The sequence below is a fragment of the Apodemus sylvaticus genome, chromosome 13 (genome assembly GCF_947179515.1).
Source record: "Apodemus sylvaticus chromosome 13, mApoSyl1.1, whole genome shotgun sequence".
NCBI classification, from domain to species: Eukaryota; Metazoa; Chordata; class Mammalia; order Rodentia; family Muridae; genus Apodemus; species Apodemus sylvaticus.
Genome location: NC_067484.1, coordinates 73,770,940 through 73,794,601, shown reverse-complemented (window position 1 = coordinate 73,794,601; position 23,662 = coordinate 73,770,940). Strand labels below are relative to the sequence as shown.

The 23,662-nt window shown below is 38.5% G+C and overlaps 1 protein-coding gene across 3 annotated transcripts in view; it reads left to right on the top strand.

Moving 5' to 3' along the window:
* Positions 1 to 22,387, top strand: part of Iws1 (interacts with SUPT6H, CTD assembly factor 1) — a 28,168-nt gene extending 5,781 nt beyond the window's left edge. Inside the window, exons 3-14 of one of the 3 annotated variants that reach the window (XM_052156067.1) lie at positions 5,988 to 6,897; positions 9,552 to 9,741; positions 10,427 to 10,484; positions 10,899 to 10,996; positions 12,533 to 12,683; positions 13,370 to 13,452; positions 14,495 to 14,624; positions 15,440 to 15,557; positions 16,445 to 16,556; positions 16,914 to 16,970; positions 17,312 to 17,423; positions 22,022 to 22,387. In XM_052156067.1, coding sequence (XP_052012027.1) covers positions 5,988 to 6,897; positions 9,552 to 9,741; positions 10,427 to 10,484; positions 10,899 to 10,996; positions 12,533 to 12,683; positions 13,370 to 13,452; positions 14,495 to 14,624; positions 15,440 to 15,557; positions 16,445 to 16,556; positions 16,914 to 16,970; positions 17,312 to 17,423; positions 22,022 to 22,153 — 2,151 coding nt within the window. In that variant the 3' untranslated portion in view covers positions 22,154 to 22,387. Of the gene's footprint in view, positions 1 to 5,987; positions 6,898 to 9,548; positions 9,742 to 10,426; positions 10,485 to 10,898; positions 10,997 to 12,532; positions 12,684 to 13,369; positions 13,453 to 14,494; positions 14,625 to 15,439; positions 15,558 to 16,444; positions 16,557 to 16,913; positions 16,971 to 17,311; positions 17,424 to 17,732; positions 19,344 to 22,021 lie in introns of those variants that run through there. The other 2 variants (XM_052156066.1, XM_052156068.1) reach the window with 2 other exon arrangements.
* Positions 22,388 to 23,662: the final 1,275 nt, after the last annotated feature.

Below are 23,662 nucleotides of genomic sequence, written 5' to 3'. Positions count from 1 at the left end.
TACATATCTTTTAAGTTACTTAAGATAAAATGTATATTTTGGGTCTGTATATTATTTTTATCTCTTTGCTTAAAATAACATTAAATATTTCTCCATGTCATTAATAATCTCACTAAGTGTAATTTAATAATTCCATGATATGAATATAACAGAGCAATCACCTCTGTATCCATGAAAATCGATTCCAGGACTCTGCCTCATCCCTGCCATCTAAAACCCAAATCAAGGTTGCTCACTCACATCGTATTCTACACATGACATTGTGTTCTACAAATGACACGAGATGGAGGGTGTAGCTTAGTGAGAGAGTGTTCTTGGCATGTAAAAGCCTTGGGTTGTTACTGCATTTAAAATGGTAAACAAGGCAGAGTGGCTCATGCCTGCAATTCTAGCACTTTGGAAATAGAGTTGCTGAGTTTGAAGGCCAGCCTTGGCTACTAAGTGAGTTCCCATGTCTAAAAACAAACTTTTTTTAAGGTATAGTGCTTGTGTAATAGACGAAATGCTCTCTATATTTTCAGTCATTGCTAGATTACACACCATACCTAGTATACTCAGAATGCTATGTTAATGGGGATAATGACAAATAAAGTTCTGGGCCTAACTACATAGTAACATCCACAAGGTATTTGGTGGTCCCCTCACTATTATTGACTTTTAGATTGTCAGAGCTCCCTTTTTCTTTCACCATACCAGGATAGTGAATTTCCTTGCTGCCCCTTGATTGTACTTGTTTTGAATAATGCATTGTGATTTATATTGCTTTATAAAGTAATCCCATCAAATCCTGGCTCCTTAGAATAAGTAGTTCTAAGAACAGTGTTAACTAGTATTCTAATCCAATCCAAGAATGACTTCTAGCTGTGTTTTTTGTTATTTATGTATGGTGTGTGATTTACCTGTGTGTGTTCATTCCTGGTGTCTGTAGAGCCGGAAGAATGCATCTGATCTCTTGGAACTGGAGTTAGAAACTGTTCTGAACTACTGTGTATGTGCTGGGAATCAAACCCGAGTCCCCCAGTAAGGTCTAGCCCCTCATCCTCATTGCCTTAATCCCTGGTGCTGTCCAGCAAACTAACTCGCCTTTGGTGTAGCCTGTGTCTAGAATCTCTTCCCAAGTGCTTTCTGCAACAATTTCCTTAAATCTGGTTATATGTGAAGTCCATTTCTTTGGGGAAGTGATCAAGAGTGATTTAGCTTAAGCCTGTTTTTTCCAGTGCTCCAGTAGCTGAGCTCTCAGCCAGAGTTGGAACGAGACAGCATCTTGTTACCATATTCTTAGGAAGCTGGAAGAACAGTGTCAGTGTCTGAGATACAGCCTTTGATTAAGGATGGCACAGAAGATGGGGTGCTCTGATCTGGAATGCATTCACTAGTGGATATAGTCTCCACTCTAGTCACGTTAAAGCAGGATATCTTGCTTCCTCCAAAAAGAAAGCTGTCTCAGTGGGGATCAGGATAGAAGGGCCTTGGTTTATGATTGGTCTAGAATAGGATCATTACCTTAGAATCATAAGCTGTGAGACTGGAAGAAAAGTAATCTTGGTTCAGATATTACAGACTTTGCCTCTTCCTGAATTTAGAAGTTTCTCCACTTGCTTTTTGCCGGATTTTGATGAATCTGAAGATTCCTGGCTGAAGATCATTGAACCTCCACTGTCCCATTCTGGAGGGTGAAGGAGGACGACCATGGGTAGTCTGTGTGGCATAGGTACTGCTGTGTGGCAACTCTCACCTCTTGTAGACCCAGTCTTAATGTTTTTCTGACATTTAGTAAGAGCAAATCTTGAACAGAATGGAGACCAGAGTTACTACTGTGCAGAGAGAAAGTTATGAAATATCACATCATGTCTGCCTATTACTCTTGGAAAATGAAATGTAACAAAAACCCATGATATTTTCAAATTGTGTGCTGTCTAGACACTTTGTTTTTGAAACAGAGTCTCAAAATATGGCTAGCCTGGAACTTGTTCTGGGGATCAGGCTTTGTTCAGCTTCTATGAGGCCAGAAGAGTGCATCAGATATCCTCAAATTGGAGTTAGTTATGAGTCACCTTGTGGGTACTGGGAACCGAATGCAGATCCTCTGGAAGAACAATAAGTGCTCTTATCCAGAGTCGCCTTTCTGACTCCCTTGTGTGGGATTTATACAAGTACTTTTCCATGATGTAAAAAATAGGTGTATAGAGAGATGGCTCTATGATGGCTCTTTAAAGCACTTGTTGCTCTGCTAGAGGACACAGGTTCAATTCCTAGGACTCACAGGGTATGGCTCACAACCACCTGTAACTCCAGTTTCAGGGGATCTGATGCTGTCTTCTGGCTCTGCAGGCAACAGGCACACATGCAGTGACATTCACACATACATAAAATTTTCTGTGCAGGCAAAACAATCATGCATATAAAATAAATTAAAAAAATTTTTAATTGGAAAAAGTGGTATTTGATCTTAAGGTCAATATATGATGGAGAAGGTAGAGTCTCTTTTTGGCAATGTAGAAATAGAAGGTGCTGTAGAGTATGAAAAAGTAGCTCTACTGTTACAGGATATGTTGTGCTGTGTTGTGAAAGATTTATGATTAATAATTATAACTAGTAAGGTTTTATTATTAGCAGCTTTTCATACATTTAATGTTTAGAACAACTCTTTAAAGTACAATTACTAGCCAGGCTTTAACCCCAGCACTTGGGATGCGGAAGCAGGAGGATTTCTGAGTTTGAGGCCAGCCTGGTCTACAGAGTGAGTTCCAGGACAGCTGTACAGAGAAACCCTGACTGGAAAAAACGAATGAATGGATGGCAAGGAAGGAAGAAAAGAAAAGTATAATTACTATCCCTGACTGACACATAGTGGAAAAAGAGACTTCGAGGCATTAAATTTTCCTAGGTCACAGGATAAAGTGGCAGGGCTATGGTTTTGACCCCAGGCTGTACTGTGGCTCAAGTTTCAGTTCTTAACTTTCACGTTACATTGCACAGAATCTTTTCTTTCTAGAATGGAAGATGGAAAAGGAAGTCTTCATGTGAGGAATATTCTTGCTAAGCTTTATAGCTGCTGAATTTTATGAAAAGGAAAAAGCAATAAAAAAATAAAGGGCAGAGCATGTGTGAAGGGCATGGAGGTAGCAGTGACATGAAGAGTTCTGTGTCAGGACAGAAGTGACTTAGGGGGAGGCAGGCAGGGTTGTTTTCCTCATAAAACCCGTGGATCTGTGTAAAATCAGTTTTCTAGTCATCAGGACTGCTTTTGTTTTTTAACATTGTAAGGTAGCTTTTGATGGACAGGGGATATTCTAAAATGTAGCTTTGTTTTTTTATGTTTTTATGGTAAAAAATGTTTTAAGACACTGTGATTCTTTCTCTCTGGGAGTTTACATTGTATTGACAGCATTATGCTATTTTACAATTTTTCTTAGCCTCTCCTCTTCTTTCCCCTGTCCTCCCCTCGTATTACAAAGCACTGCTTTACTGCAGTTTGCTCTTCACTTCAGAATGTCAATTGAGGCTAGGAGATGGCTCAGCAGATAAAGGCTGAGGCTACAACCAAAAGGTCAGTTATTTCTGTTATGTGCTATGGACATAGTCTGTAAGAATATGAGTGCTATTTGAATGCTGAAATGAACAAGATCGTTATGATAGATAACCATAGTTATTTATAACTGCAGTATGAATTATTGCAAAGAAAGCTTGAGACACAGGCCCTCAAAGTGCTCAGTCTTTTCTGACCATTCTAACTGGGAATTTTTCGCCTTTAAGAGGATGACATTGGGCTAGGGATGTAGCTCAGTCTATAAGAGTGCTTGCTTAGAATGTTATAAGACCCTGAGTACAGTACCTAGTGCTGTATAAACTAGATGTAGTTGTGCATACCTATAATCCCAGCTTTCGGGAAATAGAAGCAGAAAGGATCAGAAGTTCAAGGTTATCTAGCCTCAGCTACATAGCAAGCCTGAAGCCAATCTGAGATACTTGAGATCCTGTTTGAATAAAAACAGTGTTTCTTAAGAAATTTTGTGACAATTTGTGATTTTTTTTAATACTCATGTCTGATTTCTATTTTAAAAAAAAGTTTAAGTTTTCAGTTTGATTGCTAAAAGTCTAAAATTATAAAATATTTTGATAACTTTTAAATCTTTTAACTACATAGTTTCTGTTTCTAATATAGTCTTCTTAAATTCTGTAATGTCTTTGCCTCCTGCTTGAGTCTGTTGACTAGTTCTTTCTCTTTTTTCTTTTTGGTTTTGTTTGTTTTGGGACAGGGTCTCACTATGTAGCTGCGCTTGGGTTGGGACTTCAGTATTTAGACCAGACTAACCTTGTGCTCTTAGAGATCTAACTGCTTCTGTTTCCCAAGTTCTGAAATTAAAGTTGTGTGCCTACATGCCCGGAACTAGCTCTTTCTTGACTGAAGTGATTGCTGTTTCATCTTTTCATGCCACATAATAGATGAGTGTTTGGATATTTATAAATCTCATTTTAAAAATGATAGGACAGGTGGTGGTTGTGGGCACCTTTAATCCCAGCACATGAGAGGCACAAAGGCAAGAGGATCTCTGAGATGGAGACCAGCCTGATCTACAGAGCGAATTCCAGAGGAGCCAGGCTACATACAGAAATCATGTCTTGAAATATCTCCCACAAGAGGTACTGGGGTAGAGCTGAGTGGTAGAACTTACCTAGCATGTGTGAAGTTCTGAGTTCACTTACCAGTACTAAAAAGAAACAAGAAAAAGTCTAAGAAGTAAAAATAATAAGAGCCAGGTGTTCATGTAGCACACACCTTTGACCCTAGCACTCAAGAGACAGAGGGAGACAGATTTCTCTGTTCAAGGCCAGCCTGGTCTACTGAATGAGTTCCAGTGTAGCTAGGACTATACAGAGAAATCCTGTCTGGGTACCTCTGCCCCCCCCACCACCAAAAACTGTGTGTGTGTACATACATACATAAATACATGCATACATGCATACACACACATTTTCAAAATATCTTGTATACCTTCATGGTGGTGGATCAAATTATTATGTGTTGTCTTGTGTTTCTCTGACTTCTCTTTAGACAAATACTTCCTTAGGGCCAGGACCTGGGAAACATCTACAACTTTGAGCATAGTATTTATTAAATAAATGTTTATTTAATTTTGTATTATCCTTTTAACCCTTTATTATTCATTATTATTATCATTCACCAAATGTGTGTGTACCTGTGCATTAGAGAGCATTCTGTGCTCTAATAGATCTCTGTGGTAAAACAGTTTAAAATGCCTGCCTTTATAGATGACTTTCTGCATCGTTCTTCACCTACACTCTTCTGAAATCAGAAGTGTGCTAAGGAGAAAGCTCATAAGATTGTATGTTCTCCTGCAGTCTCTGAGTCCACTTACTAAATGCCTGCTTCCTCATTGACAAGGAGTCAAGTCGATTGCTTACTGAGAGCTCAAGAAAACATGCCTTTGGGAATTTTAAGAAGCTTGCAATTTTACATTTCCTAAATTTGTTATATTTCAGTGAATATGTGTAGCAGTTATCCTTTCTTTGATACGCTGTGCTGTTGCGATGGTAATAAAATGAAAACCATTTTTTAAGGGCAAATCCAAACTATCTATCCAAGTTTTATGCTAGACTTCTTGGTTTCTTCCTGAGAAATGTATACTCATGCAGCCCTGTAAAGATCCTACTTCTGAACTGGCTGTAGAGATTTCTGTGGGTAACTAGAATTATGTGAGGAATTAAGGCTCCATTTTAAAAAACTGAGACCCCCCCTTACATCTGGAAGTATACTACACAGACTTAATTATACTAGTCTTTGGGGACCAGACTGTGACAATTCATTTCACAGACTGGCCTTAATTTAAAGTGATGCATCTGTATAGGTAGAGGATAAAGAAATCTTTTAGTATCTACAAGTCTACATATAGAAAAAAAAGCTGAAAATTTTTAACGTTTCACTGCTGTTTTTTGACATTGCTAATTTTTTCTAACTTTTTCAGAATGAAACTAGTGATAGAGAAGATGGCTTGACCAAGATACGTAATGGAACAGACTCTGAGAATGATGAGCCCTCCAATGTTAATGCCAGTGACTCTGAAAGTGAGGAGCTTCACAGGCGAAAGGACAGTGACTCTGAATCCGAGGAGCATGCAGAGTCTCCTGCCAGTGATTCTGAAAATGAAGCTGTCAACCAACATGGGAGCGACTCTGAAAATGAAGAGCTTCTTAATGGGCATGCAAGTGACTCTGAAAAGGAAGAGGTTAGAAAGCATGCAGCCAGCGACTCTGAAACAGAGGACACTCTGCAGCCTCAGGTCAGCGAGTCTGACAGCGAAGACCCCCCAAGGCCCCAGGCCAGTGACTCAGAAAACGAGGAGCCTCCCAAACCTCGGATCAGTGACTCGGAAAGCGAGGAGCTCCCCAAACCTCGGATCAGTGACTCAGAAAGTGAGGATCCTCCAAGGCCCCAGGCCAGTGACTCAGAAAGCGAGGAGCTCCCCAAACCTCGGATTAGTGACTCAGAAAGTGAGGACCCCCCAAGGCCCCAGGCCAGTGACTCAGAAAGTGAGGAGCTCCCCAAACCCCGAGTCAGCGACTCAGAAAGTGAGGACCCTCAGAAAGGACCTGCTAGTGATTCTGAAGCTGAGGACGCCTCCAGACACAAAGAAAAGCCAGAATCAGATGACAGTGATGCGGAGAATAAGAGGGAAGATTCTGAAGTGCAGAATGAGTCAGACAGCCATACAGACAGAAAAGGGCTGCACAGCTCTGACAGCGAGGCGGAAGAACCCAAACGGCCCAAAATTGACAGTGATGATGATGAAGAAAAGGAGGGGGCTGAGGAGAAAGTAGCAAAGCGGAAGGCTGCTGTGCTTTCTGATAGTGAGGAGGACGACGACGACACAGCATGTAAGCAATCCTGTGCAACTGTCGCTTTCCTTGTCTCTAGTTAGACCCAAAATAACTTACTGGGTCCTCTTCTGGTATGTTTTATTAGTACATATCAGTTGTAATGTTAATTTCTTCATGACCTTTTCGCTTAAGTACATAATATATTTTAATCATACTTATCCTGGCTTGTCCAACTCCCACTGGTCCTCTCAAACTTTCTCATTTTTTATTTTTGTTTTGTAACCAAATGAGTTTTATTAGGTTACCTTATGGAAGTTGTGTACCTCCCCAGTGGCTCCACTACTGAAGAAAAAATGTTTTCTTTCCTAACAACCATTAACTGAGTATAAATCATCAGGGAGGATGGGGCTTCAGAACTTCATCCCCCTACATGACCATATATTGATGGTTCCAGTCTTGGACACATATTCATAGCTGTTGGTTGGAACAAGCAGGCAACATCCATGAAATGATTGGAAGTTTTCAGTCCTCCCCACCTCCCCACTTCCTCTGACTCTTGGGCTCTCCCTGTTCTTTCTACCTTATTTATTTTCTGAGACTTAGAGGGAGTGACGCAGATGATATAGATGTCTCGTTTATGTTGAGCATTCAGTAGTCACTTGTTCTCAGCACTTTGACTGGCTTTGAATCTCTACAGTTAATGTTAGATGTTAGATCTGTATTGTTTTCCAACATGATAGTTTAGTTGCCTCATTTTTATTTTTTATTCTTTGAAGCTAAGAGTCAAACAAGAGCCTTATGCTTGGTGGTAGGCAGGTGCTGACACTGACTTAAATCCTAACACCTAGCACAATATTCTTAAATATAATGAAAACACTCATTTTCCTCTCCTATCATTGGCTAAATTTCCTAACTTTACTGTAATAACTTCTGTGTGCTTGAATTGATGGTTTAATTTCTAATATAAAAGACTTCCATTTTTCTTTCCTAGAAGAGCTAATATTTTAAAGAAATATGTTCCCATGAAAACTCCTGTCTGTATCTATGGTAGGCTGGGATTCTTTGCAACTGCTAATTCGAATTTCACTTGGACAGGAACTGAAGTCCTTCTCTTTGTTAAATGTTAAAACATTGTTGAGGATCCACACACGAGAAGGCTTAGAGGGTTCTATTTAGAGACCATAGCTCTACAGAGTGTTAGTCTTTACTGCCTCAGACTCCATCTTCACAGGTAATACTTTTTAATACCTTTTTATGCAACTTGTCTTTTTTAGAAAAAAAATACATTCATTTATAATAATAGTTGTTTCAGCAGAAGACAGTGCACTTTAGGTCACATTTCATTTACTAAGGTTTGTTTCTAACAATTTCCCCCTTATCCCTCACCTAAAATCTGTTTTCTTGCTGTTTTTTCTTTTGTGTAGCTGACTTTTCCATTCAGGTTTCTCATCTGTTTTGTAGCCTTTCCCCTGTGTGGTGCTCACTCGCTCTCTGGGGTATGGATCAAATTCATCTTTGTAGCCTTTCAGGTCATTGTTCATTTTATCGGGAAAGTTTTGAAACTTTTGTCTTACATTTTAGCTGTTTCAGTACCTTTGATTTTAATAGTTGAGGAGTCATGTAGCTTTGCCTGTTCACATTTCTTGTATTCCTGTGTGGTGATTTATATACCTCTTGCTTTGAATATCCTTTCTTAATCTGCGGATGGGAGCCATTTTCCTGAGCAGTCTGCTCTTGAAGGCTCAATCCCATATAGTGAGTGAGAAGGAGACAGACTGCTGCAGGAGCAGCAGCAGCATTCAAGGTTTAGGAAGTGCTAAAACTAGCCATTGCCCCTAAGCTACCAGGGCTGGGTGGCTGCACATGGCAGCATTACTGTAGAGGGTGCTGGGAAGTCAGAAACTACCGAGGGCAGGGATGGAAGTAATCAGAAAGGTAAAGGAAGACGGAGGGGAAGGGCAGGAAAAGAGAAACGAGACATACTAGATGAAAGCTGATAATGCTTTAGCAGGGACAGAATAGGCAATTAGAAAAACTTAAAAGGAAAACAATCACTTAAGTAGTAAAAAAAAAAAAATTCAAAAACAAAGTTAGTTAAATGTAAAATTGGGTTCTTTTAAAGACAATAAGGTAAAGCCAGACTAATGGGGCAAGGAAGACAGAGACATAGGGGCCAAACAGAAAAATATAAAACTAAGGAAAAGAAAGATATTGTCCAAGAATGGTAATAAATGGCATAAACAATTTAGGTAAATATATAAAGGAAAATAACCCAAATTAAAAGTTGAATCCAGAGTTGTAGGGTAGTAGTGCATGCCTTTAATTCCAGCACTCAGAAGGCAGAGACAGGCAGATCTCAAGGCCAGCATGAACTACAAAACAAATTCCTGGACAGCCAAGGTTGTTATACAGAGAAACGCTGTCTCAAAAAACCACTTTCAGTACAGTTAAAAAAAAAAAATTGCACTTAAGTGTAGGGGGGAAATTACATAAAAAAGAAGAATGTGAGGTATGGGAATAGTTTTTTTTATGGTTTCTTGAAAATCGGAGATTGCTAGTACTATGCCCCAGAGATGATCAGTTGAATTTTCTGAAGTGTGTTCAGAGGTTTGTCCAGATATCTGATGTATACCAGACTTGTCTTCAGTTTTCTGATTTTGTGTATCAGTGGCCTCTAACTGGCCATGAATGATTGTATTTTCCAACAGCAGCAAAGAAGAGTCGAGTTGTCTCTGATGCTGATGACTCTGATAGTGATGTTGTATCAGACAAATCAGGCAAAAGAGAGAAGACAGTAGCATCTGACAGTGAAGAAGAAGTCGGGAAAGAAGAGTCTTCTGTAAAGAAGAATGAAGAGAAGGATCTGTTTGGGAGTGATAGTGAATCAGGCAATGAAGAAGAGTAAGTGAGAACAAGAGGGTTTTCAAGGGATCTTCAGCAGTAGAGTAATATGGCTTTGGACTTGAGTATTACTCTACTGTATTACTACACAAACTCCAACATTAAAATTATGTTAGCCAGGCAGTGGTAGCGCACGCCTTTAATCCCAGCACATGGGAGGCAGAGGCAGGTGGATTTCTGAGTTCGAGGCCAGCCTGGTCTACAGAGTGAGTTCCAGGACAGCCAAGACTAAGAAACAGAGGAAATCCTGACTCAGAAAAAAAAAAATTACATTGACTGAAGGAGATGAAAGGAGTGTTTTATGGTTCCATTTACATGAAGTTTAAGAACTAGTAAAACACATGGTACTGGGGTCAGTAATTTACCTCTGGATTTTGGTGGTGGAAGGCCAATTTAAAAGAGCTGTCAAGGGCTAGGGATACGACTCATTCAGAGTATTTGAAACAACAAAACAACCTTATCTGTGGGTTCATCACTGCTCAAGTTAGAAACAGCTGTGAGGAAACATACGTGGGGAAATAGGCTACGTGAGTAGAGCACTGGTTACCCAAGTTCGTTGCAACCCACTGAACTAGATGCCTAAGGCTGCATGCACATTTTACTATCCCTAAATTATACCATGTTTGTAAAAATACATATGCAAATGTAAGAAAGCAGATGAATCTTCTTATATTTTCCTTTGTAGAAATCTTATTGCAGATATATTTGGAGAATCTGGTGATGAAGAAGAAGAGGAATTTACGGTAAGTATAAGATGGGACTGCTCGTTTTAAGTATGTGTTGTTTTATTTCTGTGCAGCAGTTCTATAGTACTTACAGTGAAATAGTACAAAGCCTTACAAAGAATGGAAGTATTTTAGGTTGTAGAATTTGGCAAGTACAGGACAGTATCCCCTACCCACTATGAATAGTGTGCTGACATATGTAATAAAAGGAGACAGTAGAGCATGAAAGTGCTCATACAGATATAGATGTTTCTGGAACAAAAAAAAATTCCCCAGGTTAGAGGTTAAGGAGGGAGCTTTTGTTACATCCTTTTTGATACCTATTCAGTATTCTTTGTCTTTTGTGAATATATTTAACATGAGAAGTTGGGAGTTGTTTGTAAAAGGAAATCTATAAGATGGTTATGATGGGCTAACTCACTGTGCCTTCAGGGTTTTAACCAAGAAGATTTGGAGGAAGAGAAAAATGAAACACAGCTAAAAGAAGCAGAAGATTCTGATTCCGATGATAACATAAAGAGAGGAAAGCAGTAAGTGGTTTTGTTGTTATGAGAAAAGTGATGGTAGAGACTGTTGAGGTTTCCTGTTTCTCATCTAGGTTTCCAGAATTGGAAGAGTGTGTTTCTTTTTCTTCCTTTTTTTCTCTCCTTCATCGCCTCTATATATTATTAGTGAATCCTTTCCTGCTATTTGCTCTGTGATCAGATGTCTTAAATTTATACCATTACATGACACTCCTGATTTATTTTTTACAAGATAAACTCTACTGAAAAATAACCTAATGTGAAAAAAATGTGAAGGGGTGGGATGCTCATTTTGAGAGGCAGGGGAAATAAATCTAAAGGCAACACTAAAATATTTCTTAATTATACTTTCCTTACTTTTGTTAAAATGGTTGCAAACCATGTCCACAAAATGATGATGGGGGGCAGGGGGGGGGGGCATGGACTGAACACTGTTCACAGTTTTAAAGATTATGCTTTAGCAAAGAGAGTTTCTCTTTAATGATGTGCAAGAATTAAGCAGCAACATTTGGGTGCTGATTTCAGAGTTTTGGATTTATTAGCATGAGGAGTGGCAGAGTGAGGTAGCACCCGCTTGGATCTAAGTGAGAATGGCTATAAAGGCAGGCACTTAGCATGCCTACAGTCACTGTGGTTTCAGCTGTGCTCCTCAGTACTAAAAAGTAGCAGTTAATTTTTTTCTAGTCATAATTCATAAGACAAAAATGTTCAAATAATGGAACATTTCCTATTCCTAAAAAGACAATACACCTAAATTGACTGTGCTCTTGATTGAGGACTTGAGATATTCTTTCTCAAGCTAATAGATGACAGATGTGAGTGTTGCATATGAAAAACTTAGGCCTTATTGTGATTAATGTTTACAGTGGGTAGAATAAGAAATGACATAAGGTTCTCTTTTTGTGGTAGGAAGTTATGCATATGTACGCTTTAAAATATGTAGCTGGGTGGTGGTGACTCGTGCTTTTAATCCTAACACTTGGAAGGCAGAGGCAGATACATCTCTGAGTTTGAGGCCAGCCTGGTCTATGTAGTAAGTTCTAGGACAACCAAAACTACACAAAGAAACTGTCTTAAACATCAGGGCTGGAGAGATGGCTCAGGGGTTAAGAGCACCATATGCTCTTCCAGAGGTCGTGAGTTCAATTCCCAGCAACCACATGGTGGCTCACAACCATCTGTAATGAGATCTGATGCCCTCTTCTGAGTGTCTGAAGACAGTGACATTGTACTCACATATATAAAATAAATAAATCTTTAAAAAAAACAAACAAAAAATAACAGTTCTTTGACTAAAGATTAGACAATTTGATGTTCTTTTTGTTTTTGGAGACAGGATTTCTTTGTGTAGCCCTGGCTGTCCTGGAATTTGATCTGTAGACCAGACTGGACTAGAACTCTAAGAGATCTACCTACCTCTACCTCTGCCTCCCAAGCACTGGGATTGAACTTATGTGCTACCGTTGCCTGGCTAATTTGGTGTTCTTAATTTGATTAAAGAAGGTGTGTGATTAAAGAGCTTGATTTTGTGTTGCTGCCTAGTATGGACTTTCTGTCAGACTTTGAGATGATGTTACAACGAAAAAAGAGCATGTGTGGCAAACGCAGACGAAATCGAGATGGGGGCACTTTTATTAGTGATGCCGATGATGTTGTGAGTGCCATGATTGTCAAGATGAATGAAGCAGCTGAGGTACGAGTCTTTTCTAAATTCCCTTTTCTTCCCTCCCACCCCCAACCAATAGATGTTGTGGCTGCTTCTTCTTTAAATGTTTAAGCTTAGACTACCATAAAAAGTTCCTTGCTTTCTGTAATAAAGTGTGCTTCCTAAATTTTAATTCTGTAAATAATCTTAACTCTAAAGATTCAGGTTAGGAAATGAAATCATAAGTAAAATTGAATCGTTTTTTAAGTGGATGGAAAGTTTGTTTTCAAAGCTATCTGGTTAACGAACACAGTTGATGTCTTTTGAAATATAAAGTGTATAAAAAGTAGAAATTATTCAGATAAATATTTTTGGTAATAGGTCATACTTTACTATCCTTCCTCATAGAGAGATAATTCTTGAAAAGAAACCAAAATTTCCCAGCTATATTTTGTTACTAGAATAAACTCCAAAAAGGTGAAAACTTGTCAGTACTGAAAGTGACATTGTGCCTCTCGGTTCTGTTGGTTAAAAAACGATGTAAAAGTTTTATGGGTTTGATTGATTAAACAAGTAAGGAGTTTGGCTTTGTGCAAACAGCTTATGCTTTCTTTTAGAACATAATTTTCTATTTTAAGGTTCAGAATTGTAGTGGTTATAATTGTCTATTAAGAGTTAATGTTGCTTTATTTTGAACTTTTTTTTGGGGGGGGGGGATTCTGTTTTCTGAATAGGAAGACAGGCAATTGAATAATCAAAAAAAGCCAGCTCTGAAAAAATTAACCTTACTGCCTACCGTGGTTATGCACCTTAAAAAGTAAGTATTTTGTTTTCTTGGAAAATTTTCTTCTTTTAATAAAATAATATTCAAACCATACATTGTTCTAAAAGTATTAAATAATTCTGTCCTTCTATTGGGCTGTAGAAATCAGGGATGAGTAAATTTTCCTCAGTTACTGTTCTTCATACATTGGGGGGGGTGGTTGTTTTTGTGAGACAAGGTCTTCTATGTAACTCTGGCTGTCCTAAAAGTTCCAGACTGGCCTTGAACTCAAAGAGACCTGCCTGCCTCTCTGCCTACCAAGTGCTAGGATTAAAGACATGTGCCATGATGCCTGGTTCATAAGTTTTTTTTTTAAAAAACCTTAATGCATCTTGTAAACAGAAAACTAGTAATATTAAAGAAAACCTGGAAATTTACTGATTTTATTCTTTATAGACCATTGAGACCTTCATTGCTCTTCCTTTAATGAAGCTCTTACTAAATCCATGTTGGGGAATTCTCTCATTAGTTTGCTGTAGTCAGGACCAACTTTGTTTTTTCTTTGAATAAAGTGACGACCTATTTTTTGTTAGTTGAAGAAATGGCGTAGCACACCAGTGAGTCAACTGGAACTGCTTTCTCCACTGCGGCAGGCAAAGCTATTTGGCACATTTCACATAGATTGCATTTTCTATTTTATTCCTCAATGTAAAGCAGAATTTAAATATTGGTGTTCAATTGATATTATCCCCACTGTGAAACTATTCTAATAGTTTTTTCTTTTCTAGTTGTTTTTTCTTTTCTATTTTTTTTTTAGTAATAATTGGGCTTCATTTTTTTTTCTGTCTGTATCATTAATACTGTATTAATCTGTTTTGTAAAACTTGCATATCTTAGCAAGTTACCTTTGTCAAGTCTGTACAGTTCTGGAAGCTAACTTTTATATTGCCTTTGAAACTAGAATAGAGGTTGAGTAAGCAGTAAGTATAAATAAACTTTCTTTAAAAGCAGTTTGAGATGTCACTGTGTAAATAAAGACAGGGTGATAGACTTGGCGTGGCTACTGTGTTCATCGTTATTATCATTACTGTTGTAGGCAGGACCTTAAAGAAACATTTATTGACAGTGGTGTGATGTCTGCCATTAAAGAATGGCTCTCACCTCTACCAGATAGGAGTTTGCCTGCACTGAAGATTCGGGAGGAATTGTTAAAGATTCTGCAAGAGGTTAGCCACAGATAATTTGTAATTTATTAAGTATCTGATATAGTTTCTGTAGTCAAGGCTTGTATTTTGTACTATTTACTTACACATTTTGTTCTGCTACAGCATGCCTGAAAAGGGGTTTGGGAAAAGTGACCATACCTAATAAAATGAGCATTAAAAACAAACAACAAACAACCTTATAAAACTTGACTAATGACAGTTTTCAAAGAAAGGGTTCTTAGTGCAGCCAATGGTTTCTTAGAAGAGCAGTCCAGTCGTGATGATATTGTAGAGAGGCACTTGAAGTAGAAAGTGCACTGCATTGAGAGACATAAACTTCAGTTGAATCTCTAGTTGGGTTCCCTTTGGATGATTAGGACACCCAAGACAAATTGCTTAACATCTGAAGAAACTTGGAAGAAGCTTCTGTGTACAAAACACTGTGCTAGGTGCTTTGAATATTAGCTTATTGGTCTTTTACAAAAAAACTTGTAAAGTTAGGCATACTGCCTCTATTTTATAGATGAGGAAACTAAGACAAGTTAAAGCCATGTAGCTAGCAGGCCTAGGTTTGCTGCTTTCCAGAGCCTGGGCTGAGCTGCTGTCCTCTTTAAGTATGTGTAGTTCATATTTCTTCACATTGTCAGATTTTACTTCACTAATACTCAAATCTCGACTTTTGATGTCAGCACAAAGGATGTTCCGTATCTTCGTAGATCCTGAAATGGAATTTTGTATTAGTTCTAATGTGGGTGAAAGAGGGTTTGAAGATCTCTAGATTAACATTCCCCCAGTTTATGATGAAGTGATATGCATGCATGTGTTTGTGTCCCCAGCTACCTAGTGTGAGCCAGGAGACCCTGAAGCACAGTGGGATTGGCCGGGCGGTGATGTACCTGTACAAGCACCCTAAGGAGTCCAGGTCCAACAAGGACATGGCAGGGAAATTGATCAGTATGTGACATTTGCTTCTATTTGTTTAATGTCTAGAGAGAGGGGGGATTGTATTTTTACCAATGTTTGTTTAAATGGTTCAGTAAAGTAGAATAGAAGAATTTTAGTGCCTTCACACAGGTATTAACTTTTTTCTCTTATGCTTAAAATGCTTTTAAGTCTATTTAGATGTGTTTTCCAGTATTAACTACAACAATTATAACATGTCTTCTAGCTGTGGACCAAGAACATGGAGAGTGGGTGGAATGCAGGCCCTGGAGTTAGCCATGCCTAGACTATAGTATTGACTCCATCACCTTCCTGCAAATCCTCAGCTAGTAACCTAAGCTTCAGATTTGGTCTCCACCTCTTTAATAGATAGTAATAATTCTTTGGGTTTTGGGGCTATTCTAAAGATTAAATGAGAGGCTATATATAGAGAGAGCACTACTATCAAGAAAATTAGCCATAGTTGCTCTTGCCAACCTTTACAACCTTTCATGTGCTTCTTTGCTTATGACAGAAAAATCTAGATCCTAATTGGAGTACAGATTGATTGTAAGCTCTAGGTATGTTTTCATTCTTCCCATGCACCACATTTAAAAAGAAATGCTCTCTGGGCAGTGGTGGCGCACGCCTTTGATCCTAGCACCTGAGAAGCAGAGGCAGGCGGATTTCTGAGTTCAAGGACAGCCTGGTCTACAGAGTGAGTTCCAGGACATCAAGGGCTATACAGAGAAACCCTGCTTCGAAAAGACAAAAACAAAAACAAAAAAAAAAAAAAACGAACAAAAGAAATACTCTATAAATGCTTATAATACTGCCCAGTATTAGGTTATGGTTATTTAAAAGCCTGGGAGAAAATGCTATTTTGTGAACTAAATACTTATTATTTTCCCTTTTTGCAGATGAGTGGTCTCGACCCATATTTGGTCTTACCTCAAACTATAAAGGAATGACAAGAGAAGAAAGGGAGCAGAGAGATCTAGAACAAATGCCACAGCGACGAAGAATGAGCAGGTATGAGGGAACAGGTATGAATACACAAGTGTAGTTTAATGGCGTTTAGGGAAGACCTTTCTGGGACAGCTGAATGCAATATGCTATCCCAGTGCTGGAGTGCTGGAGACTATAGTGTTCTCGCCATTTGCAGAAAACAACCTCCCAATTCTAAAACCATAGGAGGAAAAAAAAAGTTCTTGGGTCAGTTTATCAGTATTCTGGATATATCCTGGAAGGGCAGGATATCAGTTCTACATATGGTTTGAGTATGTCACCCAGAATGAAACCTTCTGCACAAATGTGGTATTGTGACATTCTCTCCCATAGTTCTAAGAATTTGAGATTACTGGTATCTCACTGTTTGCTCTTTTTCAGCACTGGTGGTCAGACACCACGAAGAGACCTGGAGAAGGTACTAACAGGAGAGGAAAAGTAAGAGTTCTGTCTTGGTCTTTCTTAGTATATAGAGAAGATTTTGTTTATTACTTCATTATAAGCACAATATTAAATAATGTGCTCCCATTGACAAAGGCTAATTTTTTTCAATTTAGTGTTTATTGAATAATTGTAAAATAGTATATTGTGTGCCCTGAAGAATTAAGAGGATAATTCATTTAACAAGTATTTTGTTGTTGATTGGTGTTAGAATCCTTTTAAGTCTAAAGCTTAAAGAATACAAAAGAATTTTAAAATTTTCCCATGCTGTCAAGTAGTTTCGTGGAAGGAGGTAGGCCAACCAAGTAAGCAGTGTGTGTGTTTCTTCCTTCCCTCAGGGCTCTTAGACCTGGAGATCCTGGCTTCTGTGCCCGTGCGAGAGTCCCAATGCCGTCAAACAAGGACTATGTGGTCAGGCCCAAGTGGAATGTAGAGATGGAGTCATCCAGGGTGAGTGAGCGGAGGAAGAGCAGGACCACATTTCGAATTGTTTTCCCTTCTTTGTGTTTAATAATGTTTACAGCAGCTAGGGTTTGCTTCACAGAGATCTGTTTTGGGATCTCTTAGGTATTCATTCACTTAAAGGATTATGAGAAAGAATTCACCTACTTTTCTAGGATCCTCACCTCCCTTTCTCTCCATCTGCTTAAATATTTCTATTGTGAAATTGTTACAATAGACACTTTCCCTGTTATCAATGAAGATATTACACAAATGTTTTTTGGTAATATTTTTCTCCCATCAAACCATTCTTTCTAGCTTGGTATTCTTAAAAAGGGCCTAAGTCGATTGGAAAAGCATAAGAGGCGGTTTGCAGAACAGAAGAGGCTCAGCAAAACGCACCGTGCTGTCAAGTTCAGCATTGAAGGCAACAGGATGCCCCTGTAGCCCTGGCCTTCCAGATTGTGTGTAAGAGATATTCCCAAGGAAGCATGAGCTGTGCATGGGCTTGGATTGCCAGCAGAGTAGAAACAAGTATGTGCTTTCCTAGGCACAAAAAAAGCCGGACCTGAAATCAGCTTCTGAAACAAATAATCCTGCCCAGCATCATGAGTCACTAAGGCTTCTGAATCTTAGGAATTGACATTGAGGTCCCCTTCTATGTCAATAATAATAGAGTCAGTGACATGATAGCATTCATCAAGAACTCATTAACACCTTCTACTGGATATGAAGATATATTCAATAGGTATTCATTAGCTGGTGTTATAAGCCAGTGACATTGAGATCGAGAGTAACACCTCACTGCTGGGCACAGTATCTTGCTGTCTTTTGTGCTTTTCTGCTTCCTTCAATTCCTTTATGTTCTTGCTATGATGTGCTTGCTCTTAACTACTGAAAACTGAGTAAAGGAGATGGGCTTTATGTAGATCATATTTCCTCCACACAGACTTCCTTTTTTCTGGTTCCATACCTAAACTGATGGCCACTTCTCCTTGCTATTCCTTCTTATTCTTTTTTTAACCTCCTTATATTTTTTCACATATCCTCCCTTATTTTAGCCACCTTATTTATATTCCTTTCCTAATATTTTGTTTTTGAAAGTTGGAAATGATAATGCAGCCACAAAAATGTAATAAAAATTTGTTGGCCAGTCTGCTCTAGAAGCACAGTCCATGTTTCTAGGGCCCATGTGCCTATTGTCTGTTGTGGCTTATTATGAACGCATATCCTTGTAGGTGGAGTGGTCAGGAGAGCTGTGTATTCTCTTCCTCCAGTGTGAAGGAGAGCTCCCTTCCCGCGTTTCCAATCATAATTTGCTGATATTTATCTAGGCTGCCAAAATTTAACTCTTACCAATCAGACTGGTATATCATTTTGTTCATTTTTCCTCATTAATCTTCATGGGAGATTTATTTTTAAGGGATATGTAATAGTCTTTGTGATTAATGTGAATATATACTTATTTGCTTATTTCTGATTTAAAAAAAAAAAAACTTTATTTTGGGAATGAAGAGATGACTCAGTGGTTAAGAGCACTCTTCTTTCAGAGGTCCTGAGTTCAATTCCCAGCAACCACATGGTGGCTCACAACCATCTGTAATGGAATCCAATGCCCTCTTCTAGTGTGTTTGAGGAGAGAGGCAACAGTGTACTCACATACATAATATAAGTAAATAAGTCTTAAAAAAATAAAATCAAATTTTTTTTGTTTTGACAGACAATATTTTGGCTGGCCCAAACCTTGCTATGGCCTCAAACTCATAGAGATCCATCTCTTTGAATGATGGGGCTTTTTTAAAAAAGTAATAGTAAAATGGTGGCAGCAATGTATAGTTTTTTAAAAATATGCATATTTTTATATAAAGTTTTAGAATACAGGCATTACAGATAAAATTAATACAATATACACTCTCGCTATAAGTTAACATTTTGGATTACAGCTTTTTGCTCCTTTTTATGCATGCATGAATGTTAATCTTTTAAAAATTTTTGGTCTATAATATGATTATATTCTTTTCTAACTTGAGTTTGAGGGTTTGGTTTTAATTTAATATGGCAAAATTCCATCTGACTTCCATTCTTAATGATTTACTATGTGTTGCCATGTAGTAGCTGTGCCCCCCCCCCTTTTTTTTTTTTTAAGCAAATGTTCTTTACTAGTTTTCTAAAGGCTTTTTTTCCCTCGTGATAAAACATTGTGGCTTTTCTAATATCCAAAGGAATGTTACAGAGTTGATGAATCAGAAAATGAAGATCATTGGACTTGGCATGTTTGGTACTAGGTGACTGTGGTAAAATTTCAATCATTGAGAAATTTGTGAACTAGTTATATGCCATGAGCAGGAGCAGCCTGGCACTAGCCTGGGTGTGTTCCTGGTGCTAATGCCAAACAGATCCTGGAGGATTCAGACTACTAAGGGAAGATCCGAGGAGTGAACAAAGAGACGCCCAGCCTGATATGGGCCTTCAGGGAGTTGGGTAATTGTCAGAGATTTAAGCAGTAAGGTTTCCACCAGCTCCTTGTACAAAATGAAAGGAAGGCTTAGGAATGGTATGCTAGGACAAAACTTCCTCACCTGACAGTGAATTTTTATGCTGAGACTACTAGTGCCAAGTTTGGAATTGGGATATTCCTAGAAAACTTGAAGAATGTCATAGAAAGTTTGTTCCTTGCCTAATGATTTAACTTGCTTCATATTAGGGTGAGGCTAAGTCTGAATGGACTAAGAAGGCTCACAGTAGTTCTAGAGAGTCTTGCTGACCTTCTTAGTGTTTCTGAGGTTATAGCTTTGGAGGGAATTCAGTAGTAAATATTTGGAGAGAAGTAAAAGAAAAGCACCTGTCTTCTCTAATCTGTCTTTTTTTTTTTTTTTAGTCTTTTATTTATTTATTTTTGTTTTTGTTTTGTTTTGTTTGTTTTTGTTTTAGAGACAGGGTATCTCTGTGTAGCCCTGGCTGTCCTGGAACTCACTCTGTAGACCAGGCTGACCTCGAACTCAGAAATCCGCCTGCCTCTGCCTCCCAGAGTGCTGGGATTACAGGTGTGCGCCACCACTGCCCGGCTAGTCTTTTATTTTTTGACAATTATGTGTGTGTGTGCAGTATAGCTTGGTCCTGTCTGCCCACCCCCAGTATCTCCTCCCTTATCCTTCTGGATACCCATGTACTTTTTCTACCTTCATATTTCTCCTTATGTAGCTTCTTGGTTTTGATTTTTTTATTTACATGTATTTCTGCATGTGCTTATGTATCTCTGAATTTGTGTGCCATGGTGCACCTGGTTTTGGGAATGGAACTCAGGTTGTCAGGCTTGACAGAAAGTACCTTAACTCACCGAGCCATCTCACTGTCTCCTATTTATATATAGTTTTTGTAATTCACTGAATCCAGTTTATGCTGTCTGCTGGAGTGTCAGGTAGGTAGTAACCATAGCTGCCGTGAGCCTGTGAGCACAACTACAGCATTCCCCAGTATTACTCCCCATCCCTTGGCTATTAGTTTTCCAGCCCCTCTTTCTCTATATTCCCTGAGCCTTGGGTGTTGATACAGATTTCCCATTTAAGGCTGACAGCTGAACAATCACTTATTCTTGATGTTTTGACTAATTATGACTCACTACACTAACTGCTACCCACTATGGAAAGAAGCTTCTCTGACCAAGGCTTAGAATAGGGCTAATACATGAGTAGAACCACGACTACTGTGCAGCAACACAACAGTAATAGGGTCCTAGTGCTTATAACCTCCCAAGCTATGGCTTTCGGTCAGTACCAAGCACGAATTCTCTCCTGTAGAGGTCATAGCTCTGCAAGGCCACACCTCCTAATCCTTATAATTCTTTCAAACAGTTCCACTCCCTGGTGACTAAGCATTCACATACATAAGACTATAGTCTCTCATTCAAGCTGTCACAGCCATCATTCTTAATGTAGTCAGCAAGAACTCCCACTGGAATTGACATCAGCAGCAGACTTTTTCAGATTTATTTTATAAAAACTGTCAGTTCCTCTGAAACCACATCTTTGTAAGGCATTCATTATTTGAAATATTTTTAAATATTTGTTTTAAACAAAGCACAACAACTAGAACAAAAAACCCAACTAAGCCTTTAATTGTAAAAGGAAGTGAAAATATCCTGACAGTAGTAGTGACCACAGGTATAGTTTGCACAGGATTCTTGATACTGCTGAAGCAGAGTAGGGAAACTCACCCCAAGGCTGAATCTAGAACTTCAGCACGTCACAGTTTGCTGGGGTTGGTTATATATAAAGTCTTTCTCTAATAACTTGTCTTTGGTTTTTGTTTTTTAATACCAGAATTGTTTAAAATTGTATAACTAGCCCATATAGTCAGATGTCCTTGTGAAGATTATACTTTCTGTATTTCCCCCTTCTATCATTTGGGAAGTTTCTATGGATTGTGGCAAAATTAAAAGTAAAGCACAGACAATAACCTGTTAATCGTCACTGAGAGTTCAATAGTTTTTTCCTAACACTTTGTTCTTGTCACCAAAGCATGTTCTGGTTATTGTTAAGTTCCAGAGTCTTCTGACTGCTAGGTTTGCTTATTTCAATAATCTGTTCTTCAATTTTCCCCAATCTTAGTTTCAGGCAACCTCCAAGAAAGGTATCAGTCGACTGGATAAACAGATGCGAAAGTTCACAGATATCAGGAAAAAAAGCAGATCTGCACATGCAGTGAAAATCAGCATCGAGGGCAATAAAATGCCATTGTGACCTTGCCTGGGACGTGTCCCCATCTCTAAAAAAATGCACAGTGGACTATCATGAAAGAAGATACTTTTAAATGTTTTAGTGTGTCTCTAAATGGTTCCATTTGTATCATCTGTTGTTGTAGGACTAACATTTCTTTCCGTTGTATTTAAGACCAGTTGTCTGCTTTGTACAGAAGAGTACTTACTACTCCTACTTCTATCAACTGTACGTAATAAAATTTCATTATGGTTTTGGGGGGTTGTCTCATCATTGTCTTAGAGACTATTCCCTATGAGATCAAAAGTGAGTCCTTTTCAGTACATAAGTATGATATGAGGAATTTGGCCTTTGTCCCTGGTTCCTGACAAGAAATATCTCAAGCCTTTAGAATTCTTGAACTATCTTTGATTTGGCTCATTGTAGGGCCCTAAGTTCGCTCTAAGACTAGTCAACAGACATATGCTTGGCCTAGTCACATTGCCTCTTGGATTAATCAGTCATACCTTTGTATTGATGCCCCGTAAAGAAAAGAACTCTAGACAAGCCAGGTGCCTTGACACCTATAATCCCAACATTTGGGAGACAGATGTCGAAATAAGAGGACCATGAGTTTGAGGCTAGCCTGGATTGCATGGCAAGACTCTTAAATGCTCTGGATACTGCAACTGTGTTGATGTGCCAGGAGAACAGTGGCACAGGAGCTCTGCAAACCCTCTATACTACTGAACCTTCATTGACCTGGTTGGCCTAATTTGCATTTTTCCTAAGACCAGTCATAACTATACTCTTTTATTGAAAGACCTAGTGCTTTTCCAAGTTCTGTGAGTCATTCAGCAAATTTTGGTTTTCATTCAGCAAATTTTTAAACCAAGAAATTCTTGGGGAACTTGCCTCTTTATAGCTACCCTGGAATTTCCATAATCTAAAGATATCACTTGCAGCCCATGTCTGAAGTTGGGACAGTCTCGTGGAGGAAATCCAATCCCTAGAACTGTCAAGTCTTAAACTACCACTGAATTGAGTTGTATACCACTGTATATGCCTATAATCTCAGCACTTTGGATTCCTGCAGAGGCAGGAATATTGGGAGCTCTCCCAACAGCCTGAGTTACTCAGAAAGACTCCAAATAAAGATGGTATCTCAATAGAGTATGAAATACAAGAAGCATACTTTTGTATTTCTCTTGTTAGAGATGCTTTGGGAGTTAAGCTGTGGGGAGAAAAGGTTAAGAAACTCTTAAGAAAATACAGATAAAATTGAAAATTACTCAGTTATATATAGCAATTGGACAAATAGAAAATGAGAAACTATAGTTTCTTATTCAGTTTTGAGAATTCTTAAAAATCATAAGAGATTTCCGTAGATCAAGAAAGTTTTATCAGTAATTCATTAATTACTTAAATCCTCTTCTGGTACAAACTGGAGTCTTGATTTTAAAAGTAGAGTATTATTGGCCACAATGGCTTTTGGACAATTGAAGGCATGTGGACTTCATGGACTAGAACACTATAAGAACCTCTCAAGCCTGG